This window comes from Belonocnema kinseyi, chromosome 10, assembly GCF_010883055.1.
Source record: "Belonocnema kinseyi isolate 2016_QV_RU_SX_M_011 chromosome 10, B_treatae_v1, whole genome shotgun sequence".
Classification (NCBI taxonomy): Eukaryota; Metazoa; Arthropoda; class Insecta; order Hymenoptera; family Cynipidae; genus Belonocnema; species Belonocnema kinseyi.
In genome coordinates, this window is record NC_046666.1 from 43,079,413 (window position 1) to 43,097,169 (window position 17,757).

General features: G+C 26.3%; 2 protein-coding genes across 6 annotated transcripts in view; one reads left to right on the plus strand and one right to left on the minus strand.

The window, feature by feature from the left end:
* The window catches only part of LOC117181598 (dual oxidase maturation factor 1), a 47,196-nt gene extending 45,733 nt beyond the window's left edge, over positions 1-1,463 (plus strand). For all 4 annotated transcript variants that reach the window (XM_033374454.1, XM_033374453.1, XM_033374452.1 and 1 more), the window contains exons 7-8: positions 895-1,090; positions 1,203-1,463. In XM_033374454.1, the coding sequence (XP_033230345.1) occupies positions 895-1,090; positions 1,203-1,368 (362 nt within the window). In that variant the 3' untranslated portion in view covers positions 1,369-1,463. The remainder of the gene's footprint in view (positions 1-894; positions 1,091-1,202) is intronic.
* A 4,990-nt stretch (positions 1,464-6,453) lies between these two features.
* The window catches only part of LOC117182106 (dual oxidase), a 96,962-nt gene continuing 85,658 nt past the window's right edge, over positions 6,454-17,757 (minus strand). For both annotated transcript variants that reach the window (XM_033375139.1, XM_033375140.1), the window contains 3 exons: positions 13,785-13,940; positions 10,278-10,406; positions 6,454-6,952 (listed from right to left, as the gene is read on the minus strand). In XM_033375139.1, the coding sequence (XP_033231030.1) occupies positions 6,824-6,952; positions 10,278-10,406; positions 13,785-13,940 (414 nt within the window). In that variant the 3' untranslated portion in view covers positions 6,454-6,823. The remainder of the gene's footprint in view (positions 6,953-10,277; positions 10,407-13,784; positions 13,941-17,757) is intronic.

Sequence of the window (17,757 nt, forward strand, 5' to 3'; positions counted from 1 at the left end):
ATAAATTTCCCACCAAAAATAGAATAGGTCAAGTTGAAGAAATTAATTTTCAACTTAAATAAAAAAGATAAATTTTCAAACCGCGAACAGATAGATTCTCAACTTAAAGTATAATAATCAAATTTGCAGTCAACAAATTTATTTTCAACCAGAAAGATAAATTTGCAACTAAGAAAATTAATTTTATAAAAAAATAGATTCATTTTTAAGAAAACTCATAAAGTTTTAACCAAAGATTGGAATTTTAAAGGAATTTTCAATTTTTAATAGTTACATTAAAAAAAGAGATGAATATTCAAGAAGATTCATATTCTACCACACAAGAGGAATTAAAAAAAAAACATAAATTTTGAACCAACACGTTCAAAACTTTCAAAAAAGTACGTGAATCCTGAAATAAAAAATAATAATTTTCAACCAAACAATTGCATTTTCAACCAAAACAACATTATTTTCTAGCAAAAAAAAAGAGTTCTCAATAAAATATATCAATTTGCAACCAAATAGTTAAATTTTCACCTAAAACGATTAATTTTTCAGGAAAAAAACGAATTTTTAACAATGGAGTTAAATTTTCAACCTAAAAAGAATGACTTTTTGACAAAATTTTTGAATTTTCAGAAAAATAATTAAATTAATTTCAACTTCAGTTTTTCGAGAATTCCCTGATTCGTTCAGGGTTTTCCTGATATTCCCTGATTTTCTAGAATCTCCAGACCTGCAGCATTTCTGATAAGAATATCAAAATTACAATCGTAATTGTAATTTGAAATAAAATTGGCAGAATCGCAAACATTTCATTTATTAATTTTTCGATTGTAAATTCTTTACCATTGAAAGTCTGCAAGTAAAATTGTTTAAATTTCAAATTGCATTTGCTTTTGTATTTTTTAGGCATCATGTGTCTTTTTGCTGGGATCGTAATTACAGCGATTGATATGATATTCCCACATCAATTTTCCACGATATTAGAAGTCGATTATGATACTCCATATGATAGACATGTTATCATAGAGGAAAGTTTCGATACAAGAAACATCAGAAGAAAATTACCGAAGGTAGAAGATTCCTTTGGTGATCGTTTTATTAGGTCAGGTGAACATTTTATTAAATTGATTTAATTTTTATATTATTTAAAAATATATTTTTATTATTTAATTTCTCATCTTAAGATTTTTGTAATAAAAAATCTCATTTTTCAGTCAACTATCATCGAAGTTGAGTCATGAAAAAGAAGAAGACACTCAAGGTGTGATAAATCGTGGCTACGTGTCACATGAGTCTTCTGAAATCAATGAAGAATCGAGTAAAACAAACTGGTCTTATCCATTTCCACCTGCTCAAAGAAGAGCAGTTAGCACGAGTTAACAATTGTCAAATAAAATTATTTTATTTTATTTATTAGTTTTTAAATGTGTAAGCAAAAGTGTCAGATATTTGTAAATAGAAAAAAATACATGCCATATGTGGTTCTCCAATTAAAATATTTAAAAATATTTTCTTATTTCAGAATCACTTTATCAGATTAGGTTTTGAAATAATAATAATTATCAGAGACGTAGAATTTAATTTCATCTCTAGAATCGATTTCTGGAACCAAAAAAACTTCATTTTCAAAATTCCCTCACTTTTCCCTGATTTTTTCCTGGCCAATTTTTATTTTCTCTGAATAAGATGAATTTTTAACAAAATCGTTGAATTTTCAAATAAAACTGGTTAAAATTTTCCCAAAAACAGTTGCGTTTTCAACCAAACAATTACATTTTTTCAAGACAGTATGCATGAAATTTCAACATAATAATTAAATTTTCAACAAGATAGTTGGATTTTTAACAAAATTCAATAATGGTTGAATCTTCAAACTAAATAGACGATTTTTTATAGAAGAAATTTGAATTTTCAACCAAGAAAGACAAATTTACAACTAAGAACTTTTCTACCAAAAAAAATGAATTTTAAATCCAGAGTGACGAATATTAGATCCAAGAAGAATAATTTTCACAAAAAAATGTTGAATTTCGAAAATTAAAGATGACTCTAACAAAGTGCTTGAATTTTTAACGAAATAATTGAATTATAAAAAAAATCACTATTAATCAAACCATTGAATTTGAGCCAAATAGTTGAAATTTTAAGCCAAGAAGATGAATTTTTACAGGACCAAAATTTTGGAATTTTCAACAAAGTAATTTGAGCTAAAAAGACGAATATTCATCAACATAGTACATACATTTTTTTTAAATAGTGGAATTTTTAACCATAACGGCTTATTTTCGACTAGATTTTCAGATATCACTTTTAAATTTTGTACCAAATTGTTACATTCATAGTGAAAAAATTGATTAAAAAAACAATTTTCCACAAAGCAGATCAATTTTCAACCAAACAATTAAAAGCAGAAGATAAAAAGAAGAATGGTTTTTTACTCAAGAGAAAAACAAAATGTTAGTGAAATTTTCGGATTTTTTAATCCAACTATGCGAGTTTTCTACCCGAAAATATAATTTTATAGCCAAAATCTTACTTTTCGACCAAGTAGTAGAACTTTCTACCAAAATAATATAATTTTTAACTAAAAAAGTTAAATTTTTAGGACAAATAGCCGAATTTTCATTTAAAAAGTTAATATAAAACCAAATAGTTAAATTTTAAACTAAAATTATTTTTAAAAAGTAGTTCAACTTTCAATCAAGTAGTTATATATTCAATTAAAAAATAGTAAACTTTAATAGAAAGCAGTTGCATTCTTGAAAAATAGTTGCATCTTCAACTAAAAAAGATGAATTTTTTTGAAGAAATTTGAATTTTCCACCAAGAAAGACAAATTCTAACCAATAAATTTTTTTACAACAAAAAATATGAATTTTTAATCCAGAGGGATGAATTTTCGGTAAAAAAAATGAATTTGGAATAAAGCAGTTGCATTGTCGAGAACCAAAGATGGCTTAAACAAAATTGTTGAATTTTCAACCATATAATTGAATTTTCCAAAAACAGAAATGAATTATAAACCAAATATTTCCATTTTGGACCAAGTAGTTGAAATTTTAAGCCAAGAAGATGATTTTTTTAGACGAACAAATTGTGGAATTTTCAAAAAAAGTTTGAAAAAAAGGAATTCCATCTAAATTCAATATTTTTAACGAAATACTTAAATTTTCATCATAAAAGACTTTTTTTCTACCAAAAAGTTGAATTTTCTATCAAATAGTTGAATTGATAGGGAAAATATTTATTTTTATTAAAAAAAAACCAATTTACAACAAAGTAGTTCAATTTTCAACTATGGACTTGAAAGAAGAAGAGCGAGAGAAAGATTTTTCGTTCAAGAGTAAACAAAGTTTTAATCAGATTTTGGGATTTTTTAGCCAAATAAGTGAATGATTCACCTATTGTAATCTACAAAACAATCGCATTTTCTACCTGAAAACATTAAGTTTTAGACAAAAAGTTCATTTTCGAAAAAATAATAGAATTTTTTACCAAAAAAAAGATGAATTTTCAACCAAAACGTGACGTTTTATGCCAAAAAGATGAATTTTCAATAAAAAGGTTAATCTAAAAACAAGTAGTTAAATTTTAAACTAAAATCGATCCATTTTTAGCGAAAAATATAATATTTAATGCAACTGTTATTTGGTGCTCAACAAATTTATTTTCAATTAGAAAAAAAAGAATTTGCATCAAAATAGTTAAATTTTTAAACAAAGAGATGATAAAATCAATTTTTATAAAAAGTAGTTCAACCAAGTAGTTGAATTTTCAACTAAAAGCGATCAAATTTTGAACAAAAAATGGAATAATTAAATTTTCAGTTAACAAAATGAATATCTAATAAAAAGAAAACAAGTTTTCAACAAAACAGTTAAATATCAAACACGTAAAATGTAATGGTTATTTTAATAAAAAAAAGATAAAATTTCTACCCAAAAGATAACTATCAATACCGAAGAGAGGATTTTTTAACCCAAAGTTTCATTTTCAACCCAAAAATAAATTTTCAATATATAAATTAATTTTCAACACAATGTTTTAACACAAAAGAGAAATGTTCGAATCAAAAAGATTTGTTTCCTGTTAAGAAGGATGAACTTTCAAGTAAAAATGCGCAATTTTTAAGCTAAAACGGAAAAGTTACATTTTTAGATAACATAATTAATATTTAAGAAAAAAAATGAGTTATTACGAGATAGTCAAATTTTTAACCAAATATTAAATAAATTATTTTAAATTTTAATCAAACAGATGAGTTTTCGATTAAAATGATCTACTGAAGTAGATAAGTTTTAAGTTAAAAAATTATTTTAAAAAAGCGATTTTTCAACCAATGAAATTAATTTGCAACTAAAATTATTAATCTTCGACAAATAAATGAATTTTTTACAGAATGTTTTACGTTTAACCAAATAGTTAAATTTTTTCCCAGAAAAATGAATTTTCAGCAAAAAATTTAAAGTTGCTATTTCAAATAAAAATTTTTAAATCAAAATCAGTTAAATTCAATCAAAAAGAGAATTTCCCACAAAATATTAAAATTCGCAACTAAAGAATACAATTTTTAAACAACAGTTGAATTTCTACCAAAATTGTTTAATTTCCAAGCCAAAAAGATGAGTTTTTTGGAAGACATTTGAATTTTAAATCCAAAAGACAAAGTTTTGTACCAACAAAAAAAGTTGAACTTTTAAATCAAAGATTTTAATTTTAAATGAAAAACAGTTAAATTTATCCAAAAATATGAATTCTCAAGGAAAAATCTAATAGTTTATATTTGGAATAGAACATAATTTTATTTTATATAAAAAAAAACAGTTGAATTCAACCAAGAAATAAGATTTTCAACAAAATAGTTGAATGTTTTTTTCAGCAAAAAATTCGATTCCAATCAAATACTTAAATTAGATCACATAATAATATAATATTCAACCTGAAAAATAAATTAAAAAAAAAACAGTACAATTATTAAGCTAAAAGACGCATTTTCTATAAAAAGTTGACTTTTTAACCCGAAAATATGAATTTGTCACAAGAAATGCATTTTAAACTAAACAATAGAATTTACAATTAAATAGTGCAATATTCAATTGAAAAAATAATTTTTTCACAAAGCAGATCTACTTCCAACCAAGCGTTAGAATTTTTTACCGAAAAGAAAGACTTTATGAATAGCTGAATTTTCAAGAAAGTAATTAAATTTTTCCCAAATAGTAGAATTTTTAGCCAAAACAGATAAAGTCTGAACTAAGAATATAATTAGTAGAATTTTCGATTAAAATTAATGATCTTTCAACTAAAAATAGTTGGATTAAATAGTTAATTAGAAATAGTTTTATTAATTTATTAATTAAATAGTAGATTAGAAATAGTTATATGAATTCACAGTTCGAATTTTAGCGAAAAAACGAAAAAAGGGGAATTCATGAAAAAAGGGAAAATAGGAGAATAGGGGAGCGACTATGAATTCAGTCATAGATTCATAATTTGTTTCTATAAACCTAAATTAGAATTACATTTTTTTGGCTTTCTGATCGTGCCTCCCTTTTGTGCGGGGATTTGCAATTGCTCTGAAGACGCACCTTCAATATCCCCACTACTGCCACGCTACATGTGCCGGCAAAGACACCTAAAGTTTCACTTCTGCCATACTGTCACATAAATTTTTTCTAGTTAACGTTTTTTTCTATTTATTTTTATTTCTATAAGGAGCAAGTGGTATCGCAACTTTATTTATCTGTCAAAGAAAATCGGAATTATTTTTTTCAGTTTCCGATATCTTCTGCTTCAAATTTTAAATCCTCTCCTTTGTGTATATCTTTTTCAATTATGACAAACGATGACTATAAAATAAAATCCGTTCCAGTAACATTTTATAATTCAGTTTATTTCAAATTTAAGAAATGTAACTGAGATTAAAATCAAATTTTAAATTTTAATTTTAAATTCTAAGACATCAGGGAGAGAGCATCGTGGTTTGTTCCTGTTCCTTCCTGTTCCTGCCTGTTCAAATTTTTCTTGTCTGGATAAGGGTGTTGTGTAAGTGCCGAAACGTTTATGATTATTTTTCACGAATGTTTTTTTTTTATTGCGAATTTATAATAATAATAAAAAAAGACAAAAGTAATACAAAAAAGTGAAGGAAGGGGATTTGGTAGGTTGCCTTCTCATTTTTCCTTTCTCATTTCTATTTTGTTCGAAAAAAATAATGTTTTTCTTTTTTTTCCTTAGGAAAATTGTTATCTTTTTTCAAATTGCAATAGGAACATTTGATGGTGGTTGTCCAAATTTGGTCGTCCGATTCTTGGTTTTATGTTCAGGAATTCGGCACATTAAGTTTATTTAGTAATTTGGTAATGTCATTTTTCTTCCAAAATATTTCAGCTTCAACGGTTTTTTGGCAAAAAAAATCTTCTTTGCTTTTAATTTCTTTTTATTTCAATTTATTCACAGGTTCTCTTTGTATTTGATAAGGCGGCTGATTGTCGTAGGATCAATATATACAGTAGGAAAAAAGTGTTCAGATGTCAAATGCTTTGATTTATTGCTGATGTCCTTAATAAATTATAAAAGGCGAAATTACACGGCACATCATTCGAGTCGAGCTGAATCAAATTCGCAGGGCTCTGTCGTCTCACAAAATTAAATAACATTTAATTATTTAAATATTACTTACAAAAAAATCTTAAAGTCTTGCTCAGACCATAAGTATCATAAATAAGAATTGCTCAATCACACTCATTCTCGCGTCTATTTACAACTTTAAAATGCACTTTCAAAAAAATAAAATAATTCTTCAATTTAAAAACTTATATTTTCTCGTGTTTTTTTAGCCGAAGTTCTCGAAATGATGGATAAAATAAGGCAATCGTCGACCTTTATTCACTTCATCACAGGCTGACATCACGCTTTTTGTTAATGGTCGGGGCCCACAGCTGAAGACTCCGATTTTACTAACCTGAAATTAAATTTGTTTAAATATTTTAAAAATTATTCAAAAAGAGTAGCGTAGTCTTTTAAAACTTTATTTAGGTCGTTAAAAACCTCTCCCTCTCATATATTTTTTGTTCTACTCATCGTACATTCCCCTACTTCTTCTTCCCTCGCTTTACCATTCGCTCCTCCTTCACTAACTTCTTCCTCAACTACTTTCCCCTCTCCTCGCTAGACGGCCAACACCCCCTTCCACTATTTACATTCCCATACCCCTATTTCTCCCAATTACCCCTACTTTCCCTCCCTCATTGACGCTAATTTCTCGTATTAACGCTCACCTGATTTTCCCTACTTCCCCTCCCTAAACTTCACTAGTTGCCTCTCCTTCGCCATCTGCTTCCTTTGCTACTTCCCTCTCTCCTTGTGTCCTAGCGAACACTCCCCTTGCCATATTTATATTCCCCTAAGTCTCGTTAAATTCCTTAGCCCCCACTTTCCCGACTCTATTCACCCTCATTTCTAATAATTTATTCGAACTCTCCTCATTTACGCTCACTTCTACTAATTCCCCTCACTAATTTCCCCTACTTTACCTCTCTTATTACCGTAAACTTCCTGTATTAACCCTTACCTAATTTTCTTTACTGTCCTTCCCCTCATTTCCTCTATATCACGAACTTCCTATCTGGTTTCCCCTCCCCTCACTTCCCGCAATATCATTTCCCATCACTTTCCCTATTTCTCCACACCTTATTTCAACTTTATTTCACAATTAACACACCCCTTTCCATATTTTTGTCACTTCCTTCCCCATTTCCCCACTATTCCTCTACTTACTCTCATGTCATTTTCTATTACTCCCCTTCCCAATTTCCCCTTTATATTCATATTTTCATTCCCATATTTCCCCTTACTTCCTCTCCTTGGAAAGCAAAATAAATTCTAAAAGGCTTACAAATTAGATTAAATTACATACTTTGATTAATTTTAAAAAAAATTTATTATTAATTTAGTTAAATAAGATTAGAATTCAAACAAAATTAATTTCCAACTAAAGAAAACTTGTATTTTACATTTTAAATTTGAAGTTTTGAAAATCAAATATACAATAATTTCAATAAGAAAAATCATAGAAAACCTTACGCAAATTGCAAAAAAGTTGACTTTTACATTAAAACTTAAATTAAATTTAAGTTAACACTTTCAAATTGCCTGATAAATTATTTGAAATATTATACATACTTTATGTTTATTTTTTTCAATAAAAATTAGTATTAAAAAAAATTTGTAATATGAAGTCAAAGTTTCGATGAAAGCCTAAAATTTCTACAAATTTAAGGTTGTATTCCTTTTTTTTCACCGGAAACTATTGTTTTTGAAAAAAAAATGATCAAGATTCTCAATTTTCAACAATTTTAGGTTATGTTAGCGTTTTACATAAGAAATAGGTATTTTTAATAAAAAAAAATAATCAGATTATAATTATAACATTTTCATCAACCATTTACTTCTTTCGGGTTTTCTAGCGTTTTGTTCACTGGAAATTAATCTTTTTAAATGAAAATCATTGGATTTTAATATTTCATAATTTTTTAACATTTTATGTTACGTTGACGTTTTAAAACAAAAATTAGTATTTTTAAACACAAATCATTATAATTTGAATAATATATAGAATTATTAACAGTTTGAGATTATGTTAGTGCTTCTAGTAGAAAAATTATATTTTTTATTAAAAAAATTATATTTTGATGAAAATTTCCAACTTTTTATAAATTGTAGATTATATTGCAAGAAATTGTAGAAAATATAATAAATCATTTATGTTTGTGTTTTTCGCTAAAAATTAGTATTTTTTAAACGAATGTTGATAAAAAATTCATAAAGTTTTGAAGACTTAAAATTTCTAAAAATTTAATTAATTATTAAATTAGCATTATTAAATCAAAATCATCATGAAAATTCTCGATTTTAAACAATTAATGTTTTTTGGTTTTATTAGCGTTATTTTTAACTGGAAATTAAACTATTTTCAATGAAAAATCATTTTAGTCATTAACAAGTTTAAAATAATAAATTTTCAAGCTTGACAATTTCGGAACCTTTGAATGTTTTTCTTTAGAAATGGGAATTAAAAAAAAATTATTAGATTTCAAAGAAGATTCATAATTGTTGAACAATTTTAAGTGACTTTCGTATTTTACAGCAATAATTGGTATTTTGAATTGAAAAATTGACATTTTTTAACGGAAATGGATTATTTTAACAAAAAACATTTAATTTTTAACCAAAAAATTACCAACTTTTAAACAAAATTGTTTAATTTCTAAGAAAAGAATGATAAATTTCAGACCAGTCAATATAATTATTAGCCAAAAATACAACAGGACGCTTTTCAAATAAAAAATGTGAGGTCTAAATGAAAAATTTAATAGTTTATATTTTTTTAAACTGTAATTTTAAATTCAAAATAGTTGAATTTAACCAAAAAAGATGAATTTTGAAGAAAAAACGTATTAACATTATAAAAAGATTTTAAATCCTTCATAATTATTTGTCATTTGATGTTAGTGTTTTTCGTCTAAACCTGCTATTGTTAACAAAAAATTATTTAGTTTTAAAGAATTATTACAATATTTGAACAATTACAAAGTATTTTAGCGTTTTTCATCAGAAATATTATTTTAAAAAAATTTTATATAAAATATTAATTCTGAAGTTAAGATATTAGTATTCATCAATAATTTACAGCACCAATATGCGTGAAATAATTGATTTTAATTTATTAAAATGTATCTTGTTTTAACTATTGAATAAATTAAATTATTTTTTACATTTAATAGTATTTTTAGTTAATGATTATCCACCGTATCATAAATACTGTGAAATACAAACATTTTGTATTAATTTTATATTTTAATATAAAAACTGCGTGAGAGAAGAAAATAATAATCGCTCTTCTGTTCTTTTTCAGGTAAATTAAAATTTTGATTAAAGCTGTACTTATTTTTGAAAATACAGGCTTCAAATTAGTTAAAATTTACCGTTATGATTGATTTATAAATAATAGATTTAAATATAAAAAAGAATTTCTTCTTCTAATTGAAAGTACCCCTCGTATACATTGAAATTGAATAAAAATTACTTCTTTTCTACTCTTGGAGAATTAATTATAGTCACACTATCAGTTATAATTAATCATTCTTAAAAAGTTCCAAAATGAAGAATTTTCTCAGAGATTTACTATCCTACTAAGTTATTTACACACTTATTTTTTTTTTGTAAAATAAGAAATTATATTTCGAACCCTACAATTATATTTTTTCAATAATGAAAAAAATACTCACATAACTATGTTTTTTCTGCACAAATTTCAAGAAGGACGTCATGTCGGGTCGACCAAAGTGATTAATCGCCCTGAGTCCCGTAAATATGCTTTTCTTGGACAGCCTCTGGAAGTGATTCTCGCAAATGTACTGCAAGAGAAGTCAGAATTAGAGAATTAACGATTGAATTTATAAGCTGGACTCGAGAAACTCTAGAGTCGCTCGTAAAATAATTCTCAAGCAAAGCTGGAAAATTTATGGCAGTAAGAGCTGAGAACGACATTTGCTCGGACGTGTCAGGATTCTTAGTGATCAGTTTCCTTAAAAGGAAATCACAAGCACGTTTTAAAAGAAAGATTCTCTTGAGGAAAAGCGACTCTTCTTTTATAGAAGATTTTAAATTAAAAACCTTAGATTACAAAATAGGATGATTTAAGATTTGAAAGTACATGTTTTAGAGAAAAAAGATATTTAAATATATGTTTCACAATTTAAGAATTTATGATATTTAACAATATTTTTATTGTTCAGGTTATATCAACGGTTGAATATAATTTATTTTCCAGCTCAGCGATATTAAGGAATTATAGTGTTTCATATACTTTAAAATTTGAAAATGTATTAAATTATTTCAAACAAAAAATTTTTTTTCTACTTTAAAAGATAACTCTTTAACAAAATACTTGAATTTTCAAAAAATAATTGAATTTTTAACAAAATAGTTGAATATTGAACCTGAAAAGACAAATTGTCAATAAAAAAGTGTCATAGTTTATAATTTAATCAAAAAAGAATTAAATTTATACAACAAAAGAAAAGAATTTTTAAACCATAAAGACAATTTCCAACAAATAAACAATTTTCTCTCAAAAAATAAATAAAAGTTTTTATTGAACGTTCAAAACAAAAGACAAATATTCTTTATAAAAATGCAGTTTTTAAACAAAAAATATGATTGTTCTACAAAAAACTCATTTTCCACGAAACTGATGCATTGTTACGCAATAAAAAAGGAAATTTCAAACAAAAAAATTATTTTTTTACAAAAAACATATGCGAATTTTTAACTAAAAAATATCAATCGTAACAAATGGAAAAGTTCCATTTTTCTTTAAAAAATTAATTTTAAACAAAAAAAAGAAGTATTCAGGTATACAGTTAAATTTTCAAACAGACATGAGCCTTCAATGAAAAAAATTTACAATGTAGCCTAACTTTGACCCAAGTAGTTGAATTTTCTATTAAAAAAGATAAATTTATAACAAGATAATTAAACTTTTAACCAACGAGATAACTTTTTAACTTAAAATATAAATCTTTATAAAAAAGTGATTTCTTAACAAAGCGATTCAAGCAAATGTTTAAAACAAATTAGTTGAACTATTAACCAAAGAAAAACGATTTTTTTACCAATAAGTTGCATTTTCATACAAAAAATGAAATTTTTTCTATAACTGATGAAGTTTTAATTCAAAAAGATGAATTAAAAAAAATAGTAGAATTTTCTATTGAAAAAGATTTTATTCTAGCTTTCACGATTAAACTATTAATTTTTTAACAAGAAATAATTTTTTCTACCAAAAAACTTCAATTCTCAATCCAAAAAAACGAATTTTTAACCAAAAAGGGTGACGTTTTAACAAAATCGTTGAATTCTCTAGCAAATAGTTGCATTTTTATCCAAAAAAGATCAATTTCCTACCAAATAGTTGTATTATCAACAACAAAATTAATTTAAAATTATGTAATTGAACGTTCCAGAAAAAGGAACAAAATGCTAAAAAACAAGTTTAAATTTTTAATTAGAAAGTTAAATTTCCAACCAAAAAATCGAATTTTTAAACAAAAAGCATTAAATTTCAATCAAAAATGAAAAGTTTTATCTTCTACAAAAAGATAAATTGTCATAAAAAAATTGTAATACTTGATATTTCACTAAAACAAAACAATAAATTTTCAAAAATATAGTTCAATTTTCAACAGAGCAGTTTAGTGTTCAACAGATATGAATTTTCAACAATTTAGCAGAGCTTTCAAACTGAAAAGTCGAATCTTTTACAAAACCGTTGACTTTGTTTTGCAAAAATATGAATTTTCATCCAAAAATGAAATTTTTAACCAAGAAAGCTTGATTTCTCAACCAAGTAATTGAACTTTCATGCAAAAGACGCTAATTTTCAACAAAATAGTAGTTTTTAACCCAAAAAGAGGAATTTTGCATAAAATAGTTGGATTTTTGACCATAAGGTCCATCTTTAAAAAAGGTGGATTTTTAATCAAGAAAGATGACTTTGTAACGAAATAGCTGAATTTCCAAAAAAATATTTAAATTTTCGACAAAAAGTTTAATTTTTAACTGAATAGTTGTACTTTTAACATATAATGATGAATTTTCCACCAGTTGATTGAAATTACAAGCAACACAAATTGAACAAAAAACAAAATGAATTGAGTTTTTAAATTAAAAAGTCGAATATTTAAGAAAACAGTTGACTTGGAATCCCGAAAATATGAATTTTCAGGGAAAAATTGAATTTTTAACCAAGCAGATCATTTTTCAACCAAGTAGTTGAACTTTTATACAAAAAACTCTAATTTTCAACAAAATAGTAGAATTTTCAAACTAAAAAGATAAAGCTTGCAGAAAACTGTTGAATTTTTCGCCAGAAAGTCTATTTTCAATCCAGAAAGGTGGATTTTTAATCAAGAAAGATAACTTTTTAGCGAAATATTTGAATTTCCAAAAAATGATTAAATGCTCAGCAAAAACTGGATTTTTTAACTCACTAGATTTAAATTTTAACCTATAAAGATGAATTTTCAAACAAATTATTGCATTTTCAAGCAAAAAAGAGAATGAAAAACAAAAGAATTAAGTTTTTAATCTAAAAAGTCGAATTTTTTAGAAAACAGTTGAATTTTAACCTGAAAAAATAAATTTTCGACAAAAAGTCTAAATTTCAACTAACAAAGGATGAATTTTCCATCAAAAAGTACTTTTTAACCAAATAGTTGAATTTTCAAACAAAAGAGACGAATTTTGCGAAGGCAGCAGAATTATCAACAAAAAATATCATTTTTAATCAAGAAAGATGTGATTTTTACAAACAAAAAAAACTTTAACCAAATAGCTAAATTATGAATCAGAAAATTTGAAATTTTAACAAAAAATGTTATTTTCAAACAAATAATGATGACTTTGTTACCAAAAGGATGAATTTTCAGAATAGAAGTTTCTTTTTAACCAAATAGTTTAACTTAAATTGTTAAATTTTTTACCAAAATGATGAATTCCGAACAAAAATATAATAGTCGACTAAAAAAAGAACTTTTAGGCAAAAATTGCTAAATTTTTGTATTGGGTCCTTTTAATTTAGTTCGCCTTCAAGAGAGAAAAAAAATCGGGAAAAATAGGGGAAAAACAAATTTTTTTTTAATAGGAGAAAAAAAGAGGAAATATCTTTTCCAAAGGGGAAAAGAGGAAAATAGGGGAAAGAGTTTTAAGTCTGCAATATAAATTTTACTTACCAACATCGTAGTTCTCAAATCGAACTTGTGGAAGAATTGTGTAATAAATATATGAATTTCAAGTACGTCAGTGACATCCTTTCTCTCCACATCTCTCAAGACGTCAATGAACCACTCGAAATGTTTGTGTGAGGGGCAAATCCATAAAAAGTATACCTAGAAATTAGAAAAAAAAGATCGAATCGATTTTAAAACAATTTGAATTTTTAAGTTTTTTTCTAATCAGAAAATTTTTCTTTAAAACGTTAGAACTGCTATTTCTTTTTGAGCAAGATAAACGATTTTTGAGCGTGAAAGAATTTTTTTTTAAAATGAACTTTGTATATATTCTTTCGTGAACGATGAAATATGCCATAAAAAACTAAGAGGAAATTTTGTAGAACATTCTTAAATTAACGACGTTTTTTTAAAGCATTTCGCCAAATAGTTCATCATTTATAAGAAAAACCCTAAAATTAAATTTTCTGACAAAAAATGCTCTTGGTCACAAATATGGTTTGGTCGACATAAGATTTATGATTATTCGGACATTTGAGTAGCAAAAAATATTTGAGCAAAAAAGTGAGGTTTTAGCAAAAATCAACTTTTATATTTTAAGAAAAACCAACGCCATTTTGGTAATTTGCAACATTTTATTAAATTTTCGCTTCTTATGGAAAAAGGAAAATACATCTCATTAGTAAAAGAAAAATAAATATATTCACTAGGTCCAAAGTTATAACGATTTAAAGGAAAGTATATATTTTTTAAATCCTTAAAAATCCAATTACTTTTTTTTTACAATTTTAGTTCCGGTAATTTTTTCGATATTAAACGGTAAAATACGTGATTTCTTTCTGAAACAACATATTTCAAATCTTGAAATCGATTGCTCGATTGAATAAATTTCTTTCTATTTATGAATTATATCTTTAATCGATTTTGTTTAAAAAATGCATATAGTCGATCAATCGATTTTATATTATGAAATGGATTGATCAATTTGATAATTTTCTTTCTATTTGCCAGTTATATCTGTAATCGATTTTGATTTTAAAAAATGTATCCAGTCAATCAATTGATTTCGAATCATGAAATGGATTCATCGATTTGATGAATATATTTTTATTTGTCAATTATATCTTCAATAGATTTTGTTTAAAAAAATCATCTAGTCGAATAATCGATTTAAAATTATGAAATCGATTGATCGACTTTATAATTTTCTTTTTCTTTGAAAATTATATCAATCAATCAATTTATTCGGTATGTATATCCTAACGGATTTTTACATTTTGGTCCCGTTATGGAAATATACACGAAAAAGATACTTATTTTATGAAGATAACAGGCAAACATCCATTTCTTATTCCTCGTACTTTACATGTTGGCTCGCTACTCACTCACACCTTCTGTTCCACTCCTCCCTTCCACCCCCAACGTAAGACCAATTCGTGATCAACTCATTTTGATACTGTAGATTACAAGTGAATGTTTCTTATATATAAATAGATATAAATCGTTTGTCGACTGCATGTTTCTTTATGCTATTGTCTACTATTGCTAGTTCCCCCATCGTACGCTTATGCATTAATTTCCTATCACAATAGAATCACAGCACTGGACGTTCCAACTCTTTGGCCCTTTTTACAAAATTTCTCCCGTACTCGCAGAGGATGGGGTTCGGTTTCCCTTTAAGGGTTGCTGAGATCAATTCCTCTAGCTTATTCCCATTTTTTATCTCCCAACCATTTTTTAACCCCTTCTGTCCACTTGCCATCCAGCTTTTCCCACGCCAACTCACAACTAAAAATATGTGGGAGACTCTCTTCTTCCCTCACACACCACCTGCACGAAACATCTTTATATCCTTTTTTCCTGGCTTTTCCTACATTTCCGCACCTTAGCCTCTCCCACTGTACTTTAGTTTCGCCACTCGTTTTTGCGTCCTACCAATATTCCTCTCTCCCGGGGATTGTTTTCCATTTCTTATATCCCACACAGTAAGATGAATTATCTATCCTACACCAATCGCTCTGCAATTCCTGAGCAATTATTGTTTCTATTCCCTCCATGAGTTTTTCGAAGATCTTTTCCTCTTTCCCCTCTTCCCAATCCATTTTATGGTTTTCCCGTCTCCTACCCAGTGGTCCCAGATCTGAAACGGGACGTGGTCCAATCCCATCACAGGTCTATGTCCGTGTGAATGTAGTAGGAGACGATTTAAATGACTGGGTTGCGCGCGCAACCCATTTCTCCTTTTCTGAATTTGAAAACTCGAAGGTGCACGATTGCCGGTCGGAACACTTCGGCGGTTCTATTTATATCTCTATCTCTTTGAAATAAAATGAAGAGATTAAGATTTTAATATTTCCAGATTTCGATGCTGGCGATTCTCATGAGTTGAATACTTCGCGCGCCTCTTTATATGCGTATATTTTGATGTTACGTTATTTCAAGTATAAAATATAAATTATATAAATATTAATACTATTATATATATAAATATATACATATATTATTAGTGATAATATTATAATTATGTTATATTATAATAGTCTCATTTATATCTTGACCCGCATATTTTTTGGTTGCAAAGTCGTTTTGTTGTAAATGCAACTATATTGTTAAAAATTAAGATCATCATTTTTGGATGGAAAATTCGATTATTCACTTAAAATTGAACTACTTAGAAAAGAAATTAATTTTTTCTTATTAAGGATTCATAATTATAGTTGAAAATTCAACTATTTGCCTTTAAATTGGGTTAAAAATTCAGCTTTTTTGTAGATAATACTCTTTTCGCATTGAAAATTAAATAATTTCGTTGAAAGTTCATTAATTTTTTGGAAACTGATCTTGTTTGGTAGAAATTTAATCTTTTTGGTTGAAAGTGTATCATTTTTGGTAAAAAATGCAATTGTTTGGTTGAAATATCAACTGTACATCTTCTTGGGTTTAAAAGTCGATTATTTCACTAAGAGTTGAACTAGTTTTAAAAAAAAAAATACGTTTTTTTCGTCAAGGTTTTTTAATTATGGTTGGAAAATTAAATATTTGGTTGACAGTTTAACTCTTTGATTGAAAACTCATATTTTTCGCTTAAAAAATTCAACTTCTTGTAGATAAACCGTCTTTTTGACTTTAAAAATAAATAATTTCGTGGAAAATTCATGTATTTTGTTTAAAATTTTTCTTTTTTTGTACATCATTAATTTTCTTGGTCGAAAATTAAACTGATTGGTTGATAATTTAACAACTTTGTTGAAAATTAATTTTTTCTGCTAAAAATTATTGATCTTTATCTGAAAATGTAACTATTATAGCATTGATTAAAAATTAATCGTATATATTGGTGACGTCGGAAAATCGTTTTTTTTTATAGAACATTAATCTTCTTGTTCAGAAATCCACCTTTTCTCTTGAAAGTTTAACACCAATAATTTGATAGAAAGTAACTTTATTTTGTTAAAAAGTTAACTTTTGGGTTGAAAATTGATATGTTTTGTTAATCAGATTTTTTTCCTAAAATTAAAAAAACAAAATGTTCAGATTCACCTGTTTGCCCTAGTCGCTGTCTGTAAATATAGGCAATGTCAATTTAAAATTTACGCATGTAATATTTCATTCACTTTATTTAAAACATATTCTGTCTATTCATAACATACCTTTTTTTATGCAGTAAAAATAAGCGTTAAACACCATTCACTCTTCGCCCATCGGAAGCGCAGAATATTATTACTATTTTATAGTATTTGTCACTGAGCAGCTATTTTATAATGGTATTAGCAAAGAAAAAAAATTACGTTTACTTCTCAGTTCACATGTCTCACTTCATTATTAATTAAACACTTTTATTATTTGTAATTACTATATAACATAACCTACATTATTTGACACTTGTATTCGTTTGAAGTTTCGAACGCAACCATGGAAACTATCATAAACTTGATCCGAAGATGCACGGACTTGACGGAATGGCCAATCCGAATGA